This window comes from Ambystoma mexicanum, chromosome 3p (genome assembly GCF_040938575.1).
Source record: "Ambystoma mexicanum isolate Mex_15411 chromosome 3p, UKY_AmexF1_1, whole genome shotgun sequence".
Lineage (NCBI taxonomy): Eukaryota > Metazoa > Chordata > Amphibia > Caudata > Ambystomatidae > Ambystoma > Ambystoma mexicanum.
This window is the reverse complement of record NC_090925.1, coordinates 1,008,484,912-1,008,512,195: the sequence shown is the minus strand read 5'-3', so window position 1 is coordinate 1,008,512,195 and position 27,284 is coordinate 1,008,484,912. Positions and strand designations below refer to the sequence as shown.

The 27,284-nt window shown below is 46.9% G+C and overlaps 1 protein-coding gene across 2 annotated transcripts; it reads right to left on the bottom strand.

Annotated features, from left to right (window-relative positions):
* Window positions 1–517: 517 nt before the first annotated feature.
* On the bottom strand, window positions 518–26,929 carry SRSF6 (serine and arginine rich splicing factor 6). Of its 2 annotated transcripts, none has more exons than XM_069652330.1 (6): window positions 26,688–26,929; window positions 11,716–11,858; window positions 9,142–9,233; window positions 8,181–8,383; window positions 7,073–7,162; window positions 518–1,438 (listed from the first exon to the last, which is right to left on the bottom strand). In XM_069652330.1, exons 1-6 carry the CDS (start codon window positions 26,792–26,794, stop codon window positions 1,066–1,068), a joined length of 1,008 nt encoding a protein of 335 aa, XP_069508431.1. In that variant the 5' UTR covers window positions 26,795–26,929; the 3' UTR covers window positions 518–1,065. The 2 variants fall into 2 exon arrangements, with proteins under 2 accessions (XP_069508431.1, XP_069508430.1); XM_069652329.1 differs by lacking the exon at window positions 9,142–9,233 and adding an exon at window positions 9,294–9,406 and having other exon boundaries at window positions 26,688–26,911.
* Window positions 26,930–27,284: the final 355 nt, after the last annotated feature.

Genomic DNA, 27,284 nt, shown 5'->3' with positions numbered 1-27,284 from the left:
TTAGATTTCTATACCCATCTTCCATCAAGGTCCGCCCCTACCTAATAGTGTATGGGGCAATATGCAAAGCTCTTCATGACAGCCACAACCCAGATTGGTCTTGATCTTGCAGAGGGAACAAAAAGTATTTCAGCATGTCCCTATAGGATCAGGAACTCAAAAATGCACTGCACCACCAGTGAAGTGCCTGGAGTGGATACAATTGATAAAGAGCATGGTCTTTTACAAATTACATTTTGTAGGAGTTCAAAGGCAATATTAAACTTACACCATCAGAGGTTTAAACAAGTAGTACATTCATACAACACATGGCAAGATTTTGGCAGCATTTTTGGAATCAAAATTGGCTATGGGCATGCTAGACACTAGATTTCTTTTCAAGTTCGAGAAAACAAGAGCACGGCCCAAATTTGGAAAAGGCATGTTGTCTGACAAAACAAAAAAGGAGTTGCATGAAAAAAATAAGGCTCCCCCTGTAATCCTACCTCCAGCATCAAAGGACACTCAGCCCCAAAAATCAATAAACAGGTGTAGCTTTATTACCTTTTCATACAAGACACATCTGACAAGTTAAATAGTTACATCACTTGCTGGAAAGTCCTCGGGTATCGCAGGATTTACTAATACTGAGCATATTTACAGTTTACAAATACACCTGCAAAAACTACATAAAATCAAGCTCTGGCCTGGAGCATTAGCATTTATACCTAGGTAGCAGTGTTAACATGGTTCCATGACCAAACACTTCAGGCATAACCGAAAGTCTAGTGAACTACTGAGACATGCATGTCACCTGCCCAATTTACTTTTCAGCAAAATAAACTAATCACTTTCAAATAGTAACAATGTGAAGCTCTTTAATCAAATTTAAATTAGCCATGAGATTTGTTAAACCAGCTCATTGTTTAAAAAAAAAAAAGGAAAATAACGAAATTGCTGCCATTTGACATTTAAAACTGCAGGAACATATGAAAACTGTTTCAAGCAGGTTTGGTTCTCGATTTGACTTGGAAAGTAATGAGTTTCCCAATAAGTGTGCAATGTTACTGAAAACAGCCGAGGGTCTTAATCTCTAGACATGGATCTTGACCGGGACCGGGAGCGGGACTTTGACCGTGATTTAGAGCGTGACACTGATCTAGACTGTGATCTGGAGGCAGCTTGCGGTGTAGGGGATTTAGAGCGATCTGCATCCATTGGCTCTGGTGGTGGTGACCTGGAATAAGATCTTGAACAAGACTTGCTACGTGACCTGGATTTTGACTTTTCCTCTCTTCCATTCTCTTTTGGAGTTGGAGATCGAGACCTGCTTTGAGACCTCTCAGACTTTACTTTCGATCGGCTTCTTGATCGGGAACCAAGATCAGACTTTGGAACACTCTTTGATCTTGACTTCCTAGTCTTCGATCTTGAGCGAGAACGTACCTTGCTTCTGGATCTGGAAAGGGTATAAAGAAAACCAGTTACGGACATTGAAAAGTAGAATGTAAATTACACGAGTTTATCTGGTGTTCAAAGACAAGATTGTCCACGTTATAAGTAATGGCCATTTCATCTCCAATATACAAAGCTATCCTTATATGCAGGGATCCAAGAAGTGTTTGTGATTGCTAAAGCTTGGTAAATCAACAGTAGTGCTCCATCTATTTAGGTTCCACCACACAACAGCATTTTACTCATTGCCACAGATGACACTTATTCTAGAGCTTTACAGCAGAACAGGTAACCATCTCTTTAAACTCACCATTTGTCTGTCATCTTAGACAAAGTGGAAATATAGGCCTAGATGCAAAGTCATAACCCTACTCAACTCTCGCTCCCTGTACGGAGATTCATCCTCCTACTCAAGACCTTTAACCTCCCTCTCAAACCTTACTTGCTCCCTTGCATCAATGCCAAATGCCTCAGTCATTTTTTAACCATCTGACGAAAACCCAGACATTATCACTCTAGCTTCCTGGGACCAGGACGCTGTTGTCCATCTTGCATCTAGGCCCCTGCGAGTTATGAGTCCCCCCCTTCTCGTTCTGTGCCCTGAACGTCCATTTTTGCCACTTTCTTCCCCCTTTAACCTTCCAGGCACCCACCCTACCTGGCTCTTATGCATCCTCTGCCCTGCCCCTCTTTTCTGCCGACGCAGCTCCCCCCCCGCCACTATTGGAAGTCCTCAGATGGTGCCAAAACCCGCTTCTTGGGACAGGATGCTGCAGTCAATCTTTCATCCTGGCCCCTGCAAGGTGCGCATCCCCCTTTGCGCTCTGTGCTCCCATTTCCACCACTTTCTGCCATTTATTGTTCGGTTACACCTTCCAGGCATCTCCCGTGCCTGGCTTTTAGGAGACTTCTGCCTTGGGCATCTCATTTGTTCCTGGGACTGCTCCCGGTTGATCCCAGTCGCGAGGCTTATTACGGGCGGAGGCAGGCTGGGGTTGAGCAGTGCACAGCACTTACCAGATTGGCCGCCAGATACGAAGCACCAACTTCTGCTCTCGCTGCTGCAGGTGGGAGGATGAAAAGGCCTGTAGAGACTAAGGCGCGGGAAGTGCACACGCAAGTGCCAGAACAGTTCCCATCGGGCCTTGCCTGCTGACTTCTGTAGAGCCTGCCCACTACCATGAAGCGCCAGAGTCTGGGGTCACATCCCACTTCAGAACTAACAGGTGAAATGCGGATAACGTTCCGCTGTGTTGCTCTGTGCTATAAAAGTACATTCACTCGCCTTACACACAAAGGATAAACAATCAATCTGCTGCTCGGCAGCAAAGACAGAAGAAGCCGTCCCCTTTCTGTTGAAGGTAACAGATTGTGCAGCTTACTTTCAACTCTAACTCCTCCTTGAGCGTAACCACCTCCTTGGCTCAAGACAATTTGTCTTACATATCACGGAAACTGCCCTACTGGACCCCAAAATCCAGATGGACAGCATCTGTGACTTAGGAAACCTAAGCATTCTTCTCCTTGACCTATTGGCCGCCTTTGATTTAGTCGACCATGAAAAACGTTGCCAAGACCCTTAGTCACAACTTTCACTCCTCACCACAAGCCACCCTGTGGATCCAATCATTCCTATCTGAACTATTGCTAGAGTCTTCATTGGTGAAGTGGCAGCAGATCCCATTTCTGAACCAGTCTGGCTTCCCCACCAATCTTCACTTTCACCTACCCTCTACAACACAAGCCCCTCCGATGTTCTGAACTCATGGCATCATCAACTGCGGACACCCAAATTCTTATCCCATCTCTGGCAACTACATGCAGGACTCTGCCACAAACTACATATACAGTGCCACCCAAAACTTGATGGCTACACCGCCTCAATAAAAGGAGGGGCGGGGGAGCAATATGACCCACAGCTCAGTGATTGGTATAGGAGAAAGTTTATATGTGAAACTTCTTTTACTGCAAGTAACTTGTTCCTTACACTATCTGGCAGGGCAAGTGCTGGAATGGGTGGGGAAAGGAAATCAGGAGAGGCCCTGGGCTAGACTGGTTGAGGGGGGCCTGGTGAAGAATCGGAAGGAACCAAGCAGCCAGTCAAAATGAGGCAGAGGGGGACATTAGCAACGGGTGCAGGGGAGGGAAGGAGGAAGAGAAAATGAGGGCCTCGAGAAGCTTCCAGAGATCTGGCTCACTTCTGAGAGGGGTAGGGAGGCCATTCCAGACTGAGGCACCTGCGGAAGACATCTACCCCTGCACTCTGCTTGAAAAATGGTCTGATCTGCAGAGAGTTGAAGCTAGAAGACTGAAGGGCTCTAGCAGAGAGGAATTTGGGAAGAGAGTTTGATGAAGTGGGGCTCCTAGGCCCCAGAAAGCCTTGGGTCTTGAACTTTGGCCTCACAGCAACCAGGAGTGGAGATTTTAGGGCTAGAGAGATGGGAGTCCCTGGGCTTGAGGCAAGTCTAGCAGTCCTATTTTGGATTAGTTGAAAGGGGCGAAGGGAGGATTTAGTTAGGCAGATTGAGGTTTTTGCAGTAATGCAGCCTAGAGAGGACCAGATCTCTGGAGACATTGAGTTTCTGGGAGGGAGAATGCCTCTAGGGCAGCTCGAAGTGAGCCTTCTTGGCATGGTCTGTGAGGAGAAAAGGAAGTTACTTCTGTAACTTCTTCTCTGGCATGAATTCACATGCTCGTGAATATTCCCCGTCAGACTCTGTAAAAAAAAAAAAAAACAGTTTCACTTCTGAACTGTCTTTCTCCTAACCACCAATCACTTGTCTCTGGGCCATACTGCCAGCCAATGACTGCCCTCTACCTGAGCCCCACCTCTGGCAGCCATCTTCAGATTTGCTAGCACGTACAGTGGCAGTAAGACCAAGAGAAGAGCTGCAGTTGACCTCCACATAGCAGCCCTGCAGATGTCCAGCAGAGGAAACGCCAGACAAGAACGCCGTAGTTGCAGCGATCGCTCTGGATTGAATGGGCCCTCGACGGCCAGGCAACAGTCAGTTTACCAATCGGTGACAGTGGGTGATGCAGCTGGATAGCCACCCGGAACTGGAAGGCTTGGAGGGCTTTCCCTTGGTTCACAGGGCTAAAGTTCACAAACAGTTGCGACGTCTTGCGAAAACTTCATGTGGTCCACGTAGAACTTCAGCACTCTAGCCACATCCAGCGAGTGCCAAGTCCTCTCAGCCGACGAATAAGGTGCCAGTACACCCCTCCCTTGCCCCATCGCGCCTTGAAACAATTCAGTATAGGCGCGTTATAACTGCCATATCATACCTGAATCCCAACGGGCATCGAGGAACGCATGGATTCACATGCTCACAAGTATTGCCAATCAGGCCGGGAATCTTCACTTATAAACAGTCTTTGTCCTATACCAATGACTGCCACCTCCCCATGACCCTCCTCTGGCACACATCTTCAGATTGAAGTGACCAAGAAGAGCCGCAGAGAGGCAGGATTTGCATGTGAATCCATGCCAGACCCATGTGGAGAACAGTAAAGGTAAGTAACTTGTTCCTTCTCCAGCATGCTCATGAATAAATACATAGCAGTACATAACCACGGGAGGTTGTAAGGCTAAACAGACGCAATTACTCTTACCGCCTCACCAGGCTCACCTTCAAGCGAACAGGTTGCGCAGCACTGCGTGGCCAACACTTTATTTGCATTTTTAAAGCGCGCACACAGCCCGCAGGCATCAAGGCGCTGTTACAGGAATGGTTTGTTTCTAGTTGCGTAGTTTTAATCGGGATAACTTGAAACCTCTCTGAAATCCCCATCGACGCAGTAGAATCTCATGAAGGTGTGTAGACAGCCATGCAGCAACCCTGCAGATGTCCAGCAGGGGCACGGCACACCAGACATACGTCGCAGCGATCACTCGTAGAATGTGCGCTCGGACAGCCAAGCAACGGTGGGTTTGCCAACTGGGGCCAATGAGTGATACAGCCGGAGAGCCACCTGGAGACGGAAGCCTTCCCATGGTTCACAAGACCAAAGTCCACAAAAAACTGAGAAGTCTTCCGGAAACTCTTTGTGCGGGCTACACAGAACTTCAGAGCATGCGCCACATCCAGCGAGCGCAGAGTCCTTTCAGCCAGCGACGAAGGTGTTGAAAAACACAGGCAACACCAAAGGTTTGAGATGGAATTCCGACTGAACCTTTGGCATGAAGCAGGGGTGCGTCTACAGCACCACCCTTGTATCGTGGAAAGTCAAGTATGGCTGCAAAGCGAAGACCATCCCAGAGACATGGTGAGATAGCCGCCAGATGCACTTTCGAGAAGGTGTAAACCAGTCCCACCCTGGCCAACGACAGTAAGTAGGGAAGGACCAGCAGGCTGTGACTCATAGGTTGATCTTCAGTGTCCGGCACCACGTCAAGAAGCACTTCCGCCCATAGCACAACGACTATGACGAACTGGCCCTGGCAAGGACCTCTTCAGTCCACAGGAAGCTTGCACCCACCGAACTCTTAATGCTGCAGGAGCCAAGCCTTCAGATTCAGAAACCCTGGGTTGTGGATTAGGATTGCACCCTTCTCTGGTGAGCAAGTCCACAACCACTGGCCGCTTGACTGGAGAGGGCAGTCATTGGACGGGGGCAGTATGAACCAGAGCTCATTGATGGGTTCATAGGAGAAAGTTTATAAGTGAAAGAGAAACGTCTTTTACCAAGGATTCCCAGCCTGACAGGGAATATTCTTGAGCATGTGAATCCCTAGTGGGTTGTATTTTTTCTGGTGTGGGGCTTCTCTACACGCTATGTTAACCACATTAACTCTACCTACGCAACCAAGCTTACTGCCTGCAAACCTTTCCTCTACGGAAAATCATCTCACTATTGCATGGGCACTCGCCAGGTCCTAGTGGACTATATTGCAATTCACTACTCTGAGAAAACCCAAGTCCTACAAAAACAATGCTCTCCGTGCTGCCCTCAACCTCACCTAGCAAGACTACCTCTGAGGCAAGAATATCTGCCCACTGTCTCCCGTCCTGTGAACGAATTTAGCAGTTCAAAATTGCCATAACCCACTGTTGCCCCCATACCACGCCAGGAAGGTCAAGACACCTGCCCAACAGACCACTGCAAGATTTTTAAAAAGCCGGCAGTGCCAGCTTCCCCTGTTCGCTCGACCACACAATCTCCCGCTCCGAGAGAGCCCAGTTTCCACCTCTTACCCAACTAGTCTACCCTCCTCCCAGTATTGCCGACTATGTACGACAGCAATGCAACCACGTCAATTGCTCTACTCATCCTAATGTATGGGACAGCACCTAAATGCCCAAGGGCATAGTGAGCTACGAAAATTATAAAACCAGTGCAGTCCGAAAATTCTGAAGACTGATGGATGCCAACGCTGGGCTACTAGGGGAGCCAGTTGTCTGGAAGGAGTCAGGGTTTGATGGGGTTAAGCTGCTAGAGCCCATCAGAGGACTCCAAGGCTTTATGCTGAATGTGGTGAAGATATTAACAGGTAAGCCGGAAACGTGCTTGGAGGTATGCTGAAGATGTTCACGCTTTTTTCAAAATAAAACGGTGCCCCCCCATGGCTGCAGCAGCCAGTGTAGCAGCTACTCAACACGGCTTAACATTACAGGGAAATATAGACCTATCTTACCGTGACTTTGCTTTGATTGGGCTACGTGTTCGACTGCGGCTGGCTCTACGGCTCCGGCTGTGTGATCTTCGCCGGCTCCTGGATCGGGACCTGAGGAAGATTCCCCATTAAAACGTTACAAACTTCCAACCTCACACGTACATATTTCCCAGGTAGTAAACATGGCATATATCTTATAGATCCATTGGAGATGTCGCCAGCTCTGACACTTTGCCAAGACCACCATATGGGCTTTGTAACACTAAAAATGAAGGGCATTTTGGTCTTGTTAATGTGTAATATACTGCATACGACCACCAGTTTCAGGGACGTCTCACACCAAAGTATGGGTATTCTAAAACTTGAAACCATGTAAAGGATTACATCACAATGAATCATTTAGCACTCAACACTTGGGAGCAAAATTGCAGGAAATTGATTTAGCTTCTGCTTGCAGCCTTGAAGTGCCAGGTTAACTTCACAGCAAAAGCTAAATTTGACTCCACAGGCCAACTGGTGAGTCTAAATGTGTATCAAGGAGCATACAAGCACGAGACTAAATTTAAAAGCTTATGGGTCTTACAATGGACAATAACAATTTTCACCTGATGTGCAATGAACACCCTAGTCACTACCTTCGAGGTCCCCAGACTACATCTCGAAGTAAAGGATGACACTGGATACCCAGGACCGGCTTTTAGCGCCTGCTCAAATATTTGAATCGCTCAATTGAGAAAACAATTCGAATAGGCTGGCTAAGAGTGGCACCAATAGAGAATGATTGGACTTGAAGCCAAACAAATGATAGCAACCAGATTGTGCCATGAATTATACGTATAGCCTTGGGCATCCACATACTCAAATGTAGGACTAGACTCACGATTAAAATCATGTACATAAAAACTGAAGTCACAAAATGTCAAAACAGGGTCCAAAGTAATGTATTCAATCAAAGCCATGAGCGAAAGACACTGCTTAAAATTAAAAAAATAAATTCTGCAACTACAAGCATTTAAATATGACGACCATTTGCAGACCAGCAGGACTATTTTCTCTGCCAGGTTTTTTTATAATGGTATTCATGAGGCCATGTAATTGAAGAGTTCATAACAAAGGACAGTACACCTACCTTGATCTGCTTCCAGAATAAGATCTGCGCCGCCGTGGCTTAGTCTCAACCAGCCTTATTTTCCTGCCATTTATATCTGTGCCATCCAACTTCTCCAGGGCTCTCTTCATGTCTGAATGCGATCGGAATTCTATTACCCCTTCGTTGGTGCGCTCCTTGTGTGCATCTGCATAGGTCACTTCACCAGCTTGCCTCATGAAATCCTAAAAAATAGTATTCGGCTCCCATCAGTAACACTAAACCAAATTCTTTCAGAATAGGTCTCTTAAGAAACCAACGCTGTAAAAGAAGACATTTGCATTAACACCTATACAGGCAAAGTATGGGTGCCATCCTGGATGCAAGTAATGTAAAGAGCCTATAGAGGATAAATAGTTGGGCATGCTGCACCTTCCCTTCATAAAAACTATGAAAGCAATTATAGAAGCAACAGCCTTTGATATAAAAAGAGAACCATGCAGGGAGAAAAGTTGCATCCGCACACAACGGGTCACAAATAAATAAAACACCATCAACATGGTGTAACCAGGTTCTTTTGCATCTGAAAATACGTTGCCAAGTTAGGTCAGATAAAAGGGTAAATAAGCCCATAGTAAGGCCGGAAGGCACCTACTGGTGGACACAATGAGTTCTCCACGATAAGCAAAGAGTGCAACTATTTGCAAACTTTACTTCTGTAAACGCTTGTGTGGCAGGTCATTAAGAGTAGTAATCTTTGTATTTGAACTCCAACCACCTTATCAGGACATCCGTCATTTTAGCCCATTAAGTTTCATATTGCCAGATTTGCATTCAAAGCAGGCAGCACAAACTGAACGTACAGTCCAAGCCAAAAAGGCTGGCTACACAATTCAAGTAACGTCAAAATATTGTGCTCACATTTTCACATCAACATGGAGAGCAGTTCCATAACGCAGAATGGAAAAAGCCCTGAAAATTAGCTTTCTGCTTAAAAACTTACTTTAAGATCCTGCCAGCTACATCGACTGGATAGGTTTTCAACTTTCAGTCTGAATTCTGTACGTACTGGTGGTCCATTTTGAGAAACTGATTCTAAAAGGGATATTCAATACAAAAAGGTCCAATTACATTTTTGGGGAAAAAAGGACTTACTTTTAGGTCCTGCCAGCTACACCGACTGGATAGGTTCTCAACTGTCAATCTGTATTCAGTACGGACAGGTGGCCCATATTTGTCTCTTCCAGAAGGCTCTCTCCTGTATCCACCTTGATTACACAGAAAACAATGTGAGGTCTGGCGGCAACTTTACACAAAGGAAATTTGTTTTAATGTCTTAAAATGACAAACCGCATTTCCAGAATTTAAGAACCTCCATTTTAACTGTGATTTTCCAAAATGTTAAAATGTATTCTGCCAAATTATAAGATTACGTGTGCACAAGAATTTGCAGAAATCCAATTTGCCACAATGTGTATGTCTATGTGAAACTAGACTGAATGCCTAGCAAGGCTGCGCCAAAGAGATAAAATCATGAAGTGACTGTTCCTTCAGTTAAACTAATTTGTTAAGTTTGATTTTACACAATTTTGTAAAATGGGAAACTTAACGCATTACATGCAATTTTACATTTATGGTTTAAAAAAAATACTAGTTACACCAAGTACTTACATCACAGTAGGAGGATTTCGATGGTGTTACAACAGGCAAGGAAACAGTCACCTACAGTAGTTCAGATTAGTTTTGTCTAACCCTTGAAATCCTCACCATCACCCTGCGTCTAATGGCAAAAGGCTGCTGTCATCATGGCTTCCGGTAAGGTCAGCCAAAGGGTCATAGGGCAAGGGTCACACAATGTATGGAAAAGCCAAGGCCAATCAGGAAAGGCAGTCATCATAGCCTCAATGGACTCAGCCCCCACTGGTCTCTTTTAAATTGAAACATCAAGGACTAGTTAAAATTTGGAATTAACATGCAAGTCAAAATACAATGCAAACAATGTAATCATTTTAACAAAAAAAAGCATTCACTTTATCACTTCTATGAACACACACTTAAGTATCTAATTTACATTATCGATGTTACATAAGATTACAAATGGGTCTACTTGATGGCTCCAAGACCACTTACTGATCAGTAGAATCCCAATATATGATTTAAAGGTAAGCATCTGTGCTCTATGTAAAAAGGCAAAATTGTGCATACAAGGAACCATGTAATTTCGAAGAAGATTAAGCCGCCTATTACAAAGAGTTCAGAGTCTCCACATATAAAAAGATGCCGCTTCAATCCACCCACTAAATCCAGCCGCCAGCAAAACACCCTGCATGTGAGCTCCACAATGAAGAACCCCCCCCCCCTCTCAACCCCTTCCAAAGATTTCTCTTCCCTGGATCAGTCTGGTCATTCCCACCACCTTGAAAGCACTTGTCACTACAACGCACTGTCAAAAAGCAGAATCGCTTGCCAATAACTCAGTTTGTTTCCCAGCATCAAAGCACAGCCATGGTTCCCTTAGGGGCAGTGAAGTTCGAAAACACGTTAAAAAATGCTTACATGTTTGTGCTATTCCACATTAGCAGAAAGGCAGGCTACTAAATTAGTAAATAATCTGAAGGGGTCTACAGTGAGCATCCTATAAATGATCATAGGGTGGCGGCGTTGTAAGAAATTCGATGTGTGCCCTTTGTATGCCTGCTGCCCAAGCATTTCCTTCTACCCAACTGTTAGCGGATAACTGAAGTATACTACCATGTACATTATCAAATCACTGTGCAGGCAGCAATTACTGCCAAGGAACGGATTGGACCCGTGCCCACCAACACAGTGCACCAACTAGTTTCAAAGCCATTCGAAAACAATCCCCAGTCTGCTGCTTCTTATAACCCGCTAAAATAAGAAAGGACTACTGAAGTCCTAATAAACCCCAGTTACAAAACTGGTGTTAACATCGCTCACACGATTCAATTGATCAATTAAAACATTTGCAGACCCGTGTGTTCGTTCCACTTGTTTTTCTTCTGTAAAAATAATAATTATAACTCCCTTAAATGGTTTCAGATGGTGTCTGTCCATGGCTTCCAGTTATGAAGCTTATTCTTGGGACTTTGAACAGAAAGATCCCAAGAGCAAATACCCGCACCCAAAAAACCACCATCAAATACATGACCCCCAGACTTTTCCCACCAAAGTAGGCAACACTATACAATTATTCTATTCGTTCAATAGGCCTGATCTGAAAGCATGCTGGATTTTAAACTCCTATAAGAATACACCTCTACAAAAATGAAGTGACAAGCCTCAAAGGGGAAACAAAGTTCCCAATAGGTGGTTATATAAAATAAAGCAATTTAGCAGCACGAAATTAAACTCGGTTCATTCACCACCGAGTTTTGTTAACTGTACAAAACGTGGTTAAAGATTGTACAAATGTAATTGTAGCCAAACAATTTTACAATCGCATGAATTATCAGCGTTGCAAACGTGTTTCGTAATTCAACTCTTACCCATGGGGTTCGTTTATAGCACAATAAGTAAAAAATATTTTCATTTTAAAAGTTTCAGGACGACTACTTACTGCGGCCACCATAGTTATAATTGGCTCTGCGGGAACCGCGGGCATGCTCTACGATAACCCGATCCCCGCCAAGTTCTCTTCCATTGAGTTCATAAACTGCGTCCTCGGCATCTCTGGCATCTTCGAATTCAACAAAACCATACCTGTACAGATGGAACAAAAGCCAGTGTCAACAAATGCAAAAGTAACAGTTTTCAACTAAAGTGCAAAGGCCACCCTCACAAACATTCTGAATCCGGACCTTCTGAAAGCAGCCAAGTGTGCACGACTGAATCAAATCTGACAGTGACGCACAATGCATATAGCCGTGTTGGAAAACTGCGGTTAGTTTGCCGTCGAACATGCGCACAAAATGCTTTTCCACAAGCCACCAGGAATCGGTATGGCGGTGTTGCACAAGCATCACAAAAGCACTTCTGCCTAGCAGGACTTCATGGGGTGAAATAAAGAGATGGAAAAAGGCTAAAGGAAAAATACTGGTTACTAGGCATCCACCAACAAGTACGAGCTACCTCCAGGGAAGGAACAGTGTGCCCTTATATAGAATTCACTTATATAGAAACACGTATGCTTTCAATGAGTTTAGTGGTTGATGTCAAGTTTAGCAGCTTCTTCTTGGCAACACGGTTTGGCTATTAGGTGGCGCAGTCTGCAAGCTAAAACTACTGGCACGTGAATAAGTGAGTCGAGATTTGATGTAAGGAGGGTCCCTTTATCATTACCCCTAAGTCTCACTCCAGAACTGACTGAATTAAGGACACTCGCCTACCGCGGACTTTCAGCTACTCAAACCAAAAATGCCACTTCCGCCCACCCTCACCAGAATAAGATGGTGTCGAAACTGAGAGCGCGATTTCAAACCAGCCCGGGTGGTAGCCAAGCCCGTGAACTGCAAGCTAGGCTGCTGGCTCAGCATTCACCTGAGGGGTATGCTTAAGGCCCTGGCGCAGACGTGGCCGCCCAAAAAAACCGCAGACGCTGTTAGTAGGGGCCAGAATCATGCAGCCCTCCCAGGCATGCGGCAGTGAAACCCGCCCTAAACGAGGAACCCACCCAGAGGCGTTGCTAGAGGGGGCGGTTTTTAGAAGCTCAGGTGCTACAACCAAACATACTACCTAGTCCCGCCAGTCCTGACATTAGCTTAGCCCCGGACACCCCTGCCCCCACCCCATCTCTAAAGGTTCATATTTGTAATAAGTACGCAGTTGTCCGCTTTGGCGGGTGAGACGAGTAAGTATCAAAGTAGACTTACAAAGCAGGTGTTTGTTAGCAGAGGGCTTCACAAGCGCTTAAGGAAGCATAGGCATGACATACGCTTCCTCTTTTAGAGAGAAAGTGAGTGGATCATCATAGAAATTGAGGCCACTGATGCAGAGACAACCAGATCGGTGTTTCGTTGGGGCACCCCAAACCGACTCACCCCACCCAGCCTCCCACTTATCTTTCTACCGAACAAGCACCATTGCATGTCTAGGCAAGCAATATGTAGGCGCCCAACTGTCCCGATCTAGGACAGAATACAAGCCTTGTCCCCCTAGTCAACTGGGGGAATATGCATGCTTTCACAAGCTTATTGTTCAACGCAGGTGGGTACAGACTGGGCTTGGACCTCAAAGAGGTGAAAAATTACATGATCAATATGAAGCTTAAGGAGACCTAGCTGCATATTTGCCAAGTGATGCAAGTGGAGACTAGAATCCCGGATCCGCGCCTAGAAACCAAATTCACTCTACGTTCTGGTTTGCCTTCCCAAGACCAGTTGCCTCAATCATTTGACAAACATCCCAGTTATGTCAACCTAAGGAAGGCGCTGCAAAATTAGATTAATGGTTATGATGGAGGCTTCACTTTCTGGCACTCCATGGACAAAACTCCAACTCCAGTCCCCCCTTAAGACAACCAAGTCTCCATTGATCTGACCACAGCAGACTCAACTTTCAGCATTGGGTGCTCTAACCAGTCTCAAAGGACCTCTCGAGCCTCCCTCCACAGCAGTCACCACCACTCAGTGCTCTGGAGTGGCTTCTTGGAGAAATCAATCATTTACATCGTTGAGAACATTGTGGCAAGGGGGGCAATGTAATGTGGTGCCATTGGTCGAGGACTCCTAGGATTCACAGCAGAGATCTGTTCTCCCCAATTGAGGATACTGTTGGATAACATGCCTGTGCCCTCTCAGCTAGTGAGTATGGATAGATGCACCCTCCCTGGTTTCTCTTGCCAGCTTACTTCCCAGGCAGGTAACTGTTGCTGGAACCCACAGGAGCACATTAGCAGAATTCTCGTCGCATAAGAGGCCCTTCTACCCAGCAGCCTTACAGCTGATCACTTGTTGCTTGAGCCTACCAGACAGACAGGTTTACCTCCTGAGCTAAACAGTTTGTGAGCTAAACAGTTTGTTTTGTTCCAGCTTTTCAGTGGAAGCCTCCACCTCTTAGCGCTTCAAATTTCCCTACCTTTTGCCACCATCTCCTTCAACCCAAGAAATTTGAGGGCGATCAGGCTAAGCTGGGTCCAAGTTCTCTTGGTGGCCGCCTACTAAGCTCGATTATGGAACCCCCCCACGCCTGCCCAGATCTCCTAGCAGGAGACGAAAGGAGAACTGGCAATGGGGTGGCCTGGAAAATATATACACATACACGGGTGGATTTTGGAAAAAAAAAAAAATGTAAAAACACCCGAGAAGTGCAAGTAGGAAAGTCCGTTTGAGCCAAGTCACATTGCACAATATAAGACTTCATTTTTCTTCTACCCTTTCTGGTTCAGGCCTCCAAAGCTAGGTTTGTATTTGCGTAGTGAAGCAAAGGAATGCTCTCCTGCTGTACTAATGGTATCAGGGGACTACTTCAGGGGGGGATTCTGGGTGTTACCACTACTGCAGCAAGGCCTTAATTCCGCCTTCGGACCTCTCACCCGTCCTGTGCCCTGCTGGAGTCGTTGAAATCCAAATCACTACCTGAAGACAGCTCACTTGGTGGTTTTTACTTGGGCACGCAGATTTGGGTGGGGGTGCACCCCCTGCATCATTCGCCAATGGCGAATAGCTAGATCCTCATGTGGTGATCACACATTAATCCCAAAATAAGGTTTTCCACTTAAACTTGTTCTTCTCCCAGCCTGGGATGAAAATGGATTAGATTCTTGCTCATCTGGCAAAAGCCTTGCACTCACGGTTCTCAAACCGAGTGATTTGGGGGCCAAGGAGACCATTTTCCTAGCGTGCCCCATACAACATAGTGGGGACGGTCTACCAGAGAAATGACCACAGCTTGGAATATGGACAACAGGTGCCTTCCTGTTAAGACACTCCAAGGGTCACTACTTTCCTGCCACCAATACAGTTTTCTGTGAGGTCATGGCATTGCCACCACAGCTGTTCTTTACAAAGGCCACACAAACGCACAGCATCCCAACTCTACCCTTTATTAGGACATTACTTACAGATAATACTCATTACACCCAATTCAACTTCCTCACAGTGCCGACACCCATTTCCATTCCTGGGTGTTCAAATGCCTGGTCTACTTTGGAATAACAGGGCGATCATCATAGCCTCTGGGGAAGGGGTGGCTTTATTTTTGCACATACAGATGGCAGCGTGAATGGGTACAATTGCACAACAGAGTGCGATTTAGTCGAATTAACTAATTTAATGTAAATTAAAGCTATGGAGTGAAAAACACCAGACACTAAGCGTCAGCCATCCCGGGTCAGAATTCATACAAAAACTGCAGATTAATAGCTTAAAGCAGGGGTCTGCAACATACAGCTCCTGTGCAGCCTTTCCATTCACTACGCTGGTTAGGGCGTTTGGGATTTTTAGTCCAATACATCTGGAGCCAAATGGCTACAGACCCCTGCCTCAAAGAAAGGAAGCAAGTAAGCACAACCTTAAACACTAAAGCCCAGCATGAACTCGCCCTCATGGAGGGACAGGATATTGACCTAGAGCCATTACCGTTATATTGGCATTGTGACAATCCTACTGTGCAAGTGCAGGGGGGTAGGGGTAGAGGGAGAACTGCAGGAGAACTCTAGAGAAGAAGGCAAGAGCCAGGGGGAAGGGAGGATGAGTGCAGTGGGCAGGGTGGACCAAGTTGGTTTAGTGCAGGAAAGAGCCAGAGGGCAAGTGCTTGCAAATAACACAGGGGGGATGGTCTGGCCCTTGTATGACTGAAGGGACCAGTCCCTAGTTATAGCAGCAGAGGGAGAGTTAGCATGGGAGGGAAGGAAGAAGAGTTTCCGGAACTTTAGAAGATCTGGCTCAAGTCGAAGGGAGTCTATTCTAGAGGGAGGAGCTGCTGCAGAAAGGGATCTACCTCCCACGCTCTGCTTGGAGAAAAGTTTGACCTGCAGAGAGTTGGAGCCAGAGGGCCAAAGGACTCTGGCCGGGAGGCATTTGTGGAGGGAAACTGGATGTTAGAGGTCACCGGCGGCTTTGTGGATGATGCAGAGGGTCTTTTAATTTGATCCTTGCGGCCACCGGAGCCAATGGAGAGATTTAGGGCAGGAGAGCTGCAGTCCCTGGGCTTGAGGCCAAGGATAAGTCTTGCTGTCCTACTCTGGATTAGTTAGAGGGGCCAAATGGAGTAAAGAGGTGGAGCTGAAAGTTTAAAGGAATGGTGCACCCAAAAACTGTTATTGCAAAAAATGGGCACTTTTTTTTAAGTCCCTATGCCCGCCGCTGTGCTTGCTTTGGCGGCACTAATGAAGGAAAAGCCAGCCAGCTGTAGTAAACAAAAGCTACCACTGGGTGGCTTTTCTTTCATTGGTGCCGGGACTTGGAGGACAGACCGGAGACTACAGGCAGAAAAGCTTCAGCTGCATCTCGGTAAGTGCTATTTTTTTTTTTAAAATAAAAACAAACACTAGCTGCGTTTTTTTTTTCTAAGTTTATAAAACCGCAGCTTTAAAAACGTATTCATGTTTGCGGTAGCTTTTGAAGCTACTGCACACAAATACAACGTTGTTGTGTTTGAAAACGCTGCGGTTCGGAGGAGCCTGAGAAGAAAAACCGCAACGTTTTTGAAACACAACCACGTTGCGTTTCTGCTGCCGTGGCTATCACTTTGAGTCTCCGGTGCTCCCAGAGACCCAAAGCGAATGCCAAGGCAGCAGAAACAACGCGGTTGTGTTTCCATGCCGCAGTGTTTCTGCCTAAAGCGGTTTACCCCATTTGGGGCTCTCGGGCTCCCCGTGGGATGGGGAAATGGGGAAGCAGCTTTAGGCAGAAACACTGCAGCGTTTAGCATTTCAGAAAACAACCGTGTTATGTTTCTGCCTAAAGCTGCTTTCCCACTTGGGGAAAGCCCCAAATGGGAAAGCAGCTTTAGGCAGAAACACGGTTGTGTTTGAAAACGCTACGGTTTCTCTTGCCAAGTTTCTCAGGCTCCTCCGATCTAGAGGAGCCTGAGAAACCTGGAAAGAAAAACCGCAGCGTTTTCAAACACAATAACGTATTTATGTGTGCGGTAGCTTCAAAAGCTACCGCAAACATAAATACAAATAAAACTGCAGCTTTAAAAACGTAAGTTTTCCGGGCTCCTCCAGCTAGGAAAACTTAGAAATAAAACTGCAGCTAGTGCTTATTTTTTTTAACAATAAATAGCACTTACTGAGATGCAGCTGCAGCTTTTCTGCCTGTAGTCTCCGGTCTGCATCCTCCGAGTCCCGGTACCAATGAAAGAAAAAGCCACCCAGTGGTAGTTTTTATTTTTTATAGCTGGCTGGCTTTTCCTTCATTAGTGCCGCAAAAGCAAGCACAGGCGGGCATCCATTTCACAAAAAGGATGCCCCCATGTGCTTCCTTTTTAAAATTTCGAGCTTCATTCTCTCAAAATTTTACATAGGGACTTTAAAAAAAAAGTGCCAATTGATTTTTTTTATTATTGCCCATCTTTTTTTGCAATAAAATTTTTTGGGCGAACTATTCCTTTAACTTCTTGGCAAGGTCCGTGATGTGTGGAGAGAAAGTCAAAGATGATCCCAAGGAGTCTGGCTAGTGTGGGGTGGGAGACAAGGAGCAGGTGCACCAATGAGTAGGATATCTGTCTTACTGGGGCAATAAGGCAGGGATTGTTGGTATAGCACCATGCCCGAATAACAGCCGGCATGAGGGAGGAGGTAGGAGATGGCAGCTTGATGTAGAGCTGTCATCTGTAACACTGGAAATGAGGTGAGAAAGTGGAGGTCATATAGGTCAGATGGTTCCATGTCTTAAAAAAAATAATTAATAATAAAAAAAAAAATAGCTGCTAAAAATGGCTGTAGATACAAAATATAACAGCAAAAATGGCGTGGTTGTGCTGCCACAATCATGTAAAGGATGCAGGGGACACCCCCACAACCTCTTTGGTATAATAGAATACACCTTTACCGGGTCAAAGCAGTGACATTTTTGCCACAATTTTATTACCCGATACCAACCAGAGGTGCCAGGAAGATGTTGAAGAACATGGTGATAGAATGGAGCCCTGGGGACACCACAGGTAGAGGCTGGAGGAGAGAAAAATAACAATTTGCACTTGGCAGGGGAAAGCAACACCAGTCTCCAGTCAGTGATGACTAGGCTATCACAGAGACCGTTTATGAGGATGGAGTATTTGACAGTGTAAAAGGCAGAAGAGAGATCAAGGAGGACCAGAACAGAGGGTGTTGGAGAGTAGGCCTTCAGTGTTCAGGGGAGATGTTTCTGTGCCTCTGGAAAACCGGACTGGTGATTGTGGAGGCAGCCGGCCAATTTGGTGTGGAGCGTCAGTTGGGGGAGGTCCAGGGGAGCACCTGTTTACAGGAGACAGAGAGGACGGCTCTAGATCTCATCTGGCGCAAAGTGAGAGAAAGGAGAGTATGGGGGGCAAGGGATGCGAGAGGGGATTGAGAGAGAGAGAAGACAGGACAGGATGTCCAAAGTTTTGGCGAAGTGGGTGGCCAGAGCAGAGGGGCTGGGAGGGGAAGAGGAGACTGGTAGGATTGACAAGTTCCGTGCAGACGTTTAAGAGTTCAGCCGTGTTGTTGGTGGCTCCAGAGATATGGGCTTGGACATGAGCCCTCTTCTTGGAGGGGATGTGCAGGCAGTAGTGCTTTTGAAGTAGGCAGCAAGTCAGTTTGTCAGAGGATGAGCTAGATGCCAGCCACTTCCGCTCTGCAGCTTTGTACGCGTTTCAAAGTTATACCAAGAGTTGCATTTGGAGGAAGACTTCACGCGGATCCTCAGGACAGGTTCAAGGATAGGTGGCAGAAGAACAGAGTCAGAGTCCAATTAGTGGTGTGGAGAAGGGATGAAGAAGAGGCAAATGCAGCAACTGACAGTATTGATCGAACGACTGAGGAGACTAGTAGTACTGGCGGCTGGGTCAGGGGACGGGCAAGGTGAGAATAGAGGAGTGGTCAGACCAGGAGAACTGGGATGGCTGTTGATGAGAGCATCATGGGTGCGTCCGGCCGAAGGAAGGACAGCGAGGGGAAGCATGTTGCAAAGGTTGCTGAAGAGAGCAGTGCCATCAGAAGAGTCGAGATGGATTTTGAAGTCCCCAAGGAAGAAAAGTTTGGGGGAAGGAGGCAAGAAGAGGACATATCTGCCCATTCTGAGGGGAAGAGGGAGGAGCCTGTAGATGGTAGCAAGAGCAAGCAACAAAGTAGACGAGACAGACCGCCTGCAGACAAGGCTTTCAAAGGACAAGTAGGATTGGGTGGGGATGTTGGAGGCAGGAACCCACTTGGGGAAGATCAAAGTCACAACCACCACCAGCCCGTGAGGTCCTGGATTGGACAGGATCACGTAGCCTTCAGGGAGAAAGGTCTTAAAAACGGTGACTGAGCAGGCCTCGATCCATGTCTTAGTGAGAGCAAGTACGTCAGGGCTTTAAAGGTGGTGACATGTCAGGAGTGTTTGATGAGTGAGAATTCAGGGTGGCTAAGGTCATGGGGGTGGTGGGTGAGGGATGAGGGAAGTAGGGGCAGAGGGAGTTTTAGAGAACGAAGACCCCTAGCAAGAAGGCAGAGTTTGGGCTAGAGCCCTGGGCCATGATAGTGCCATTATGATAGACATTAATGGCACCATCTGGTGCCGCCAGTAAAGGGAGGAGGAAAAAGGGGAGAGGACAGACCACATGGGGGTCCATAGGTTGGAAGAAATAATGGCAAAGAGAATGTCAGTGTCTGACTAGAGGAGACATTGACGTAGGTATCTGCAATGAGCAGACCAGGGCACATTGTTCTGAGCCTCTCTGTTTATCGGTAGCCAGCGTTGCATTTTCAGCGCTAGGGTAATGCGTTCTGTTCGTTGTAGTTTGAGCAGCTTTCTGGCCACTGTGTTTTTGGATACGCTGAAGTCTCTTTAGTCGGCATTGGCATAGTCTACTCTCGAGACGAGTGCGATGATAGCGAGTTTTGTGGGTGAAGGAGAGGAATGGTAGGATCCCTTTTACCAGGTGCAGGAGGGAGGAAGCAACATTCCTTGATGAGGCTCAAGGCCTTTGTTCACCAGGACCCCAAAGTTTTACTATTGTTGATGGTGTTGGTGCTGTTCCTAGTTCTGGCAGTGGTCTGTAATTAACAATTACAGTCTGCAGAACAGAGCCCCTCCCCCCTTCCAGAGAGCTCCATGCCAAAAGCTAGGGAACATGCGTGCTCTGCTGCAGTTTCCCGCTCTTCAGCGAAACAGCATTTTTAAGGTTGCATGTGTCCTGCTTGGCAGCTGGTATGGTGACTGATAACAGAATAGCCAAGAGAGCAAAAAAGGTTCCCTCCATCTTGGTTTTCACTGGACTGCGTGCCTTTAAGAGATGGGGTCTACCAACTCCCTCTATGGTTCATCTTTGAACCAATACAGAAGAATTAGTTTGCACCCCATTGGAGAGAAGTCCTTTCTAGAGCCCTCTGCTGGAGATGAAGGCAGATGTTCAAAGGCAAACTCTGCTCCCAAAGCATCCCCAGGGAGCACTGGGCAGGAATTGAAAAATATTTGATGTTATTTGATGTACATAGCATGCAGCACACTTTTCCACGTACGATGCAAATAACCCCTTTTCAATTATGCTGTATTGTAATATGTCTTCTAGATTGGTCTATAAGCACAGTCAATCACAGACAATGTAAGAAAGTTATGTTTGTAAGAAACCAGAGTCAAAAGTAGTTCTGTTGCTGTCGAACTAACCAGGCGAAGGACTCTGCAGGGGCTAGCCAGCCACCCCCAACTCCCACAACCGGTAGAGCGAACTAGAACCAATCTTGTCCGCATTGGGGCTCACAGGACCGGAGCAGTTGGATTGCTGTATTCTACAGCTTCAAACCACCCTTGCAGAAATGAGCCGACCATAGTATAACACTGCTACTTTTGGCACTCAATGTCTTTGCCATTGTCAACCGATCCTGGTGAGCATTGTCAACCGATACTGGTGAGCTCCCCAAAAAGCCATCACTCAAATTGCACAAAGATGCTTCAAAACTACTCTGCACCTGTACCAGCATGGTAAGATGCCTCTGAACCTACCAGGAACTGGAGAAAAAAAGAGCCACGATATACTAGCTCCAGTTTCTGTGGCCCACGTTGGCGCCCTGGTGATTGATAAGCCCTCCACCTGCACTATCAAGACACCGTTTTTGGTGACTGCAGTTTCTTACCCATCACCCCATCACAATTACCACAGTGCTTGTATATTGGTGCATTGAAGTATACTGCCATAGAACCATAATGTATTATTCCTTCACCTTAGACGGGTGTACTACTGCTGTTTGGGTTGCTATTAACACATTCACCTCAAAAGACGAAGGCACTGTGCCTGTTGGACCCTTATGAATGGGATTGCTGCTGGCTTGTAGCAATAAGGTCAGTGTAAGTGGTTTATCCCCTACCAATTATTGTACTTCTGCAGAGCAGTAGTGATTGTGTCACACTTAAGAGAATATTTATGGCAAAGGAGTGACTCGAGCTGCGATATGCCTGAGATACTAAAGCGGACCCTTAAGGCATATGTTTTTTTTATACCATAATTTCCCCCACAAAGCGTGTCCACCCAGCCAAGAAAAAAAAATGCGAGAAGCAAATGGAAAAGAATCAAAGGGCAAGTACACATGAGCAAATGCCTTCAGGTCAATCTAAAGCCTCTACCAAGAACTGAATTCTCGGAAGAACTACTGGAACGCTTAACAGTGAGCTACGGCTCTCCTCTAGCAGCCACACCCTGTACTGGGACACCTGGAGTTCTTAAGGTCCGCAGTACTGGGACGGTTACAGTAGACGGCGATGTGATCTTCTGGGAATTGAGCTGTAGTCTACTACTGGATTAGTTTGGCCATTTATGAGAGCAGACTCTGCTCTCATAAACGAGTGTTCCTGCATGAAGCAACATGACATCAAAGCCCAAGAAAAAAAAGGGGAAAAATGTCCAGTTTGAACCCGACTCAATTCAGTCATATCGAAAAAACGGAGTGTAAAATAAAAGGAAAAAACAGGGCGAAACAAGGTTGCGCATGAACAGGTAAATGGTTGCGATGTGCTGTACAAATCCCATTGACAAACATCTATGCAGGATACACCACATGCACCCCTGTCATGATATCGATATTTTATTTCTATCGCGCTCTTACACAAGTGTTTCAGAGCGCAACAAATCAAGGGAGGGGAACAGGGGATAACAAAACAAAGATCTTACTAGGCCTAGTGACATCGAGAACGCGCAAGTGCATGGGAGATGTGGAAAGTGCGGAGGCAACAAACAGCGGTAGTGCAGGCAGCAATCGACGAGTGCTGGGTTTAAGGCAGCAGACAGGGTAGGTCTGATAAGTGCAGGAAGAAAAAAAAAGGGGTCAGGGGGACTGTATGGGTACAGGTACTGACCCCAGGGCAAGGGGTGGGCCAGAGGCAGTGCGGGAGGGTGAGCAGGTACCTGGCCAGGTGCATGATGCCAAGAGAGAACAGATCAGGAGGGGAGGCGGGGAGTGAAGGCAGAAGAAAAGAGTAAGGGGCTTGAGGTGCTTTCGGAACCGGAGATGGTTCTCAAGTTTTAGAGTGGCAGGGAGGCCCCAGATCTACCCCCAGCTCGTTTCTTTGAAAAACTACTGACCCGGGGGAGCAAAGAGCTTGAGAGGGGAGGTATTTGCAGAGGGATAGCTGAAGGTATTTGGGACCCAGACCCCAGAAAGCCCTGTGGACAACGCAGAGGGTTTTGAATTTAATCCTTGCATCCACTGGGATCCAATGGAGAGATCAGAGCTGGAGAGATACGATCCCAGGGTTTGATGCCAAGGACTAGTCTTGCAGTCCTGTTCTGGATTGGTTGCAGAGGGCGGAGAGTAGAGGCAGGTAGATTTAGAAAGAGGCTGTTCCAATAGTCCACCCTAGAGAGAACCAGAGCTTGGGACACTGAGCTTGTGGGGAGGGGGGTCGGGGAGGCAGAGTACCTATGAGGAGGTACATTAGGAAGTTTGACTTTTTATAGACAGATTTAGGCGGGGAAGGAAAGTGTGGAGTCAAATATGACCCTGAGGATCTTAGCCTTGCAGGTGGGGGTAGGAGGGAGGCCGGCCAAAGAGTCAGAGGAAAGGATGGTGAAGGCGTGCCGATGAGGAACTCCATCTTGCTGGTATCTTGAATGGCAGTCAACCTATCAGATGAGACAGGGAGAGGAGGTGGCTGAGGGCAGCCTGAAAAGAGCATAGTCAGCGTAGCACTGGAAATTTGAGCAGAAAATGACAATGCAGTGGGAGAGAGTTGCCAGGCATTGGTTGAAAAGCGAGGGCTTAGACCCGCGGGAAACACCACAGGCAGAGAAGATAGATGATAGGAAGGATCCAAGTTGGACCTGGGCGGGTTGATCAGAGAGGAAAGGTCAGCCAGGCCAGCGCCTAATCACAGAGGACAGCTGCCACAGAATAGACAAGAGCAGATCCAAGTGCAAGGTGCTGAGAAGCGAGACACCAGTATCCAGAAAAGCCAGGTGGCAAGGGGTTTGATGAGGGTAGTCATAAGTAATGAAAGCAGCACGCACCTCAAGGACGATGAGGATACAGGAATGGTAGAATTGGCAAGTTACTGACGTGGACGACTGCTGCCACGTCGAGATTGGAGTACAACAGCCCATACAATAATAACACCGAGTGGGCATAAACTACACACCCCAAGTTGTGATGTAGTTGAACACTACATGCACAGGGAATTTAAAACAAACGAGTAAAGTAGGAGAGGCTATAAAGGAGTGGCAGGCATGCAGATTACTCCGAAAGCGGTATGGCAGGTTGAGAAGCACCCTCTGAAATCTTTGAGCTGGAAACCTATATACTGAGGACACCCTAACTTCGAAGTGAAATCAGGGGCACCCCACTTACCCGTATATCCTTGGTGGTGACTACCTCGTGCATACAGTCGGGCTATAGTGTGCACATTGTTGGTCTAACCTAAGACTCCCTTGCCCTCAGTGTTGCGAGGTTGCCATACGTACGCTATAAAAGCAACAAGCATGCCAGAACCTAACCTTCCTGGATGTCGCCAAAGCATTCGACCGAGTCTGGCACAAGGGACTGCTGCACAAGATGATTGGCCTGGGATTTCCCAACTACCTGGTGAAGACGATTGCAAGCTACCTGGGAGGCCGCACCTTCCATGTCGCCATGCGGTCTGAGATGTCCTCTTCACATCCCATCCGAGCAGGCGTGCCACAGGGATCGAACCTCAGACCCTTCCTGTTCAACCTCTTCACCAACGACATCCCAACAGATCTCCACAAGACGAGCCTGGCGCTGTATGCAGATGATGTTGCAGTAATCTCCCAGTCTTTCAGCGAAAAGGAAGTGGCGAAGAACCTGCAAGCTTCATTGGATACCATCGCAAAGTGGTACAGCGACTGGCGGATAGAACTCAACACCAACAAGACAACTGCAACGCTGTTCACCAGAAAGAAGATCAAGGAGCACCCACACATCAGCCTCAACGGGGAGACCATCAAATGGGAGAGCAGCAGTCGCTACCTCGGTGTGACCCTGGACAGCAAACTCAACTGGGAAAGCCACATCGAGAATACTCAGCAGAAGGCAACAGGAAAGATGGCAGCGCTGTACCCACTCCTGAAGAGCAAGTCCATGCCACTCCAGACAAAGATCAACGTCTACAAGGCGATCATCAGACCAACCCTGACTTATACCTCCCCAGCATGGATGACCTGCCATGAGCGACACCGGAAGAGTCTCCAGATAGTCCAGAACAAGGCCCTGCGGATATCGTCTGGAGCTCCAATCTTCACAAGGATAGCAGACCTTCACAGAGACCTGGACATCGAGATGTTGAATGAACATCTAGCCAAGCTGAGTAAGAACTTCTGCCAAGAACTGAATCAGAACCCGAACCCTCTGATCAGAAGACTCACTGCCACCACTGCAAACCCCTTCGACCGCTACCCGCGGCCCATCACTGCGAAGACCCTGTGAAACCAGCCCTACTGTGACAAGACCACACAGACCAAGAAGAATACAAACCCACGACTACACACTCAACCTGAGAAGATGGAGTAATGAGGCTCAAGCCTCGGTATCCAAAAATCACCACTGATGGATAAAAATCTATCAGCAAGAAGAAGAACAAGCCGGCCGGAGAACCTAATTTAGCGGCAGTACTGTAAAAGGCAACCCGTTGCATTGGAATCCTGAGCTAAGCCCAGAAACCATTACATTGTTAGCTCACACTAACCAGTACAACGCGACCGTGCAAGTAAGGCAAGCACACTAGGAGGGGCACCACACAGACCCGATCTTTGCGTTTCTCAACTCATTCATCTGGCGCTACCGGCTAGGCAATCCCAGGTCCCTCTCCGAGGTCTGCTGTACAAGAAATTACCCAGATACGAGAGAGTGTTTGCAAGAGTAGTATAATACGATTACCAGATGCGTGCACATTAATAAATGACACTAGACAGGCCAAGGGCACGCTAAGAATGTGCCAAATTGGAAGCGGGGCACTGCAATATTGTATTCCGTAACACCAAACAGCAAAAAACGACATCACAAAGCATGGCTCTTGAACTCATGCATATTGCCAAAGTTTCAACGGTGTCACTGGCATCTAGACAACATCGTTAATTGCCTCTTCGCGGCTTTTTGGATGCATACGTACAGTGTAACCAAGGGACTCCCATAAAAACAACTGCTCTTTAACGCCCCATATTCCTCGGCAAGGCAGATAACTCCGTTTCATAGGGCGCCATTTTGCGATATACGACAGGCGACGAGAAGCATACGTTCAATTGAGGACCAGTGAAAATAAAACCGCAGGAAATCCACCGATGAAAACTAAACAGTATAGACTGTGTGCTTAAAAGGATCAAGTCGGCGCAATCGAAGATCTGATCCCAGGACGGTTACCAAGGCCCATGCCACGAATCAAAACATGGCGGACGGCGACGATGCCAATACAATCACCCTTGACTTAACTAGCAAATCAGTGCGACTGCATGCAGTACACACCCTAAAATAATTCAAGTAATCGCAATCATTCGGTAATAACAAATAAGGAGCAAAATGTCCATGTACGGTCAGGCGCGAGGACTTGGTCGCTCAGGGGACATACTTATCCAAGATGGCCTCCGCGGCACGCACATTACACCCCTCTCCACCCAAATCTAGGACCGCAGGTCCGATACCTACCAGCACTATTCCCAAACCATTACAGCTCATTCTATATGATTATACATCGACAAAGACTACATTACTCCTACATAAACCCCTGTATTCGGTTTGTCTCGAGCCCACGCCACAGCGGTCATACCATTTATTCTAACATGGCCGCGGGCACGCGTGTTGATTCGAAAATATTTTTTTAAAAAACGCCTTCTCGTGATGCACAAGGTTACGTTTCTCAACGGGGGTGCGGTGATAACTAGAATAACTGATTTATTGCGGGGGGGGCGGAGAGGGGCACAATGTACGAGTATGCTGCTTTCCTTCAACCTGCTGGCCTAGGATTTCCGCGGCGCTCCTTCACTTACCCGTTCTTCATGTCCACCTCTAGCAGCCTGCCATAACTGCCGAAGAAGCGCTGGACGTCCTTTTCACGAACCTGGTAGCTCAACCTCCCGATGTATACTCGCGGCATCCTGGCCCAAAGAAACGCCAATCCCTAAGAGACTCAGATACCGATGTTTCGTCTTCACTGCTGCCAGTGAAAAGGCAAAACAATGGCCGCACAGCGTATTTTACTTGCAACGTATGACGTTCGTTGTAACCAGGGACGTCAAACGTTGGTAATACATAAAATAGAAATGGAAAGAGGACAAACTTACACACGTAGTCAATGCAGCAGACGCCACCTGCCTGCGGCCACTTTAACCACCATTGTACCATGTTTACTGTTACCTACCATAAAAATGATTTCCACATTTACCAAAGGGGTAATTGACTTCTGTTAGGAAATGTGTTGATCGGAAGTTAATTCGTTCATATAATGTCTTGAGTCCGTGAGTAAGGAAAATACTTTAGTAAGACTTGTATAAATAATAACAGGTAGGTTGATGGGGTACAAAGGTTGAAAAGTATCAGTTAACAGGAAGACATCCACCTGTCCACCCTTCAACAATATCAAGCCC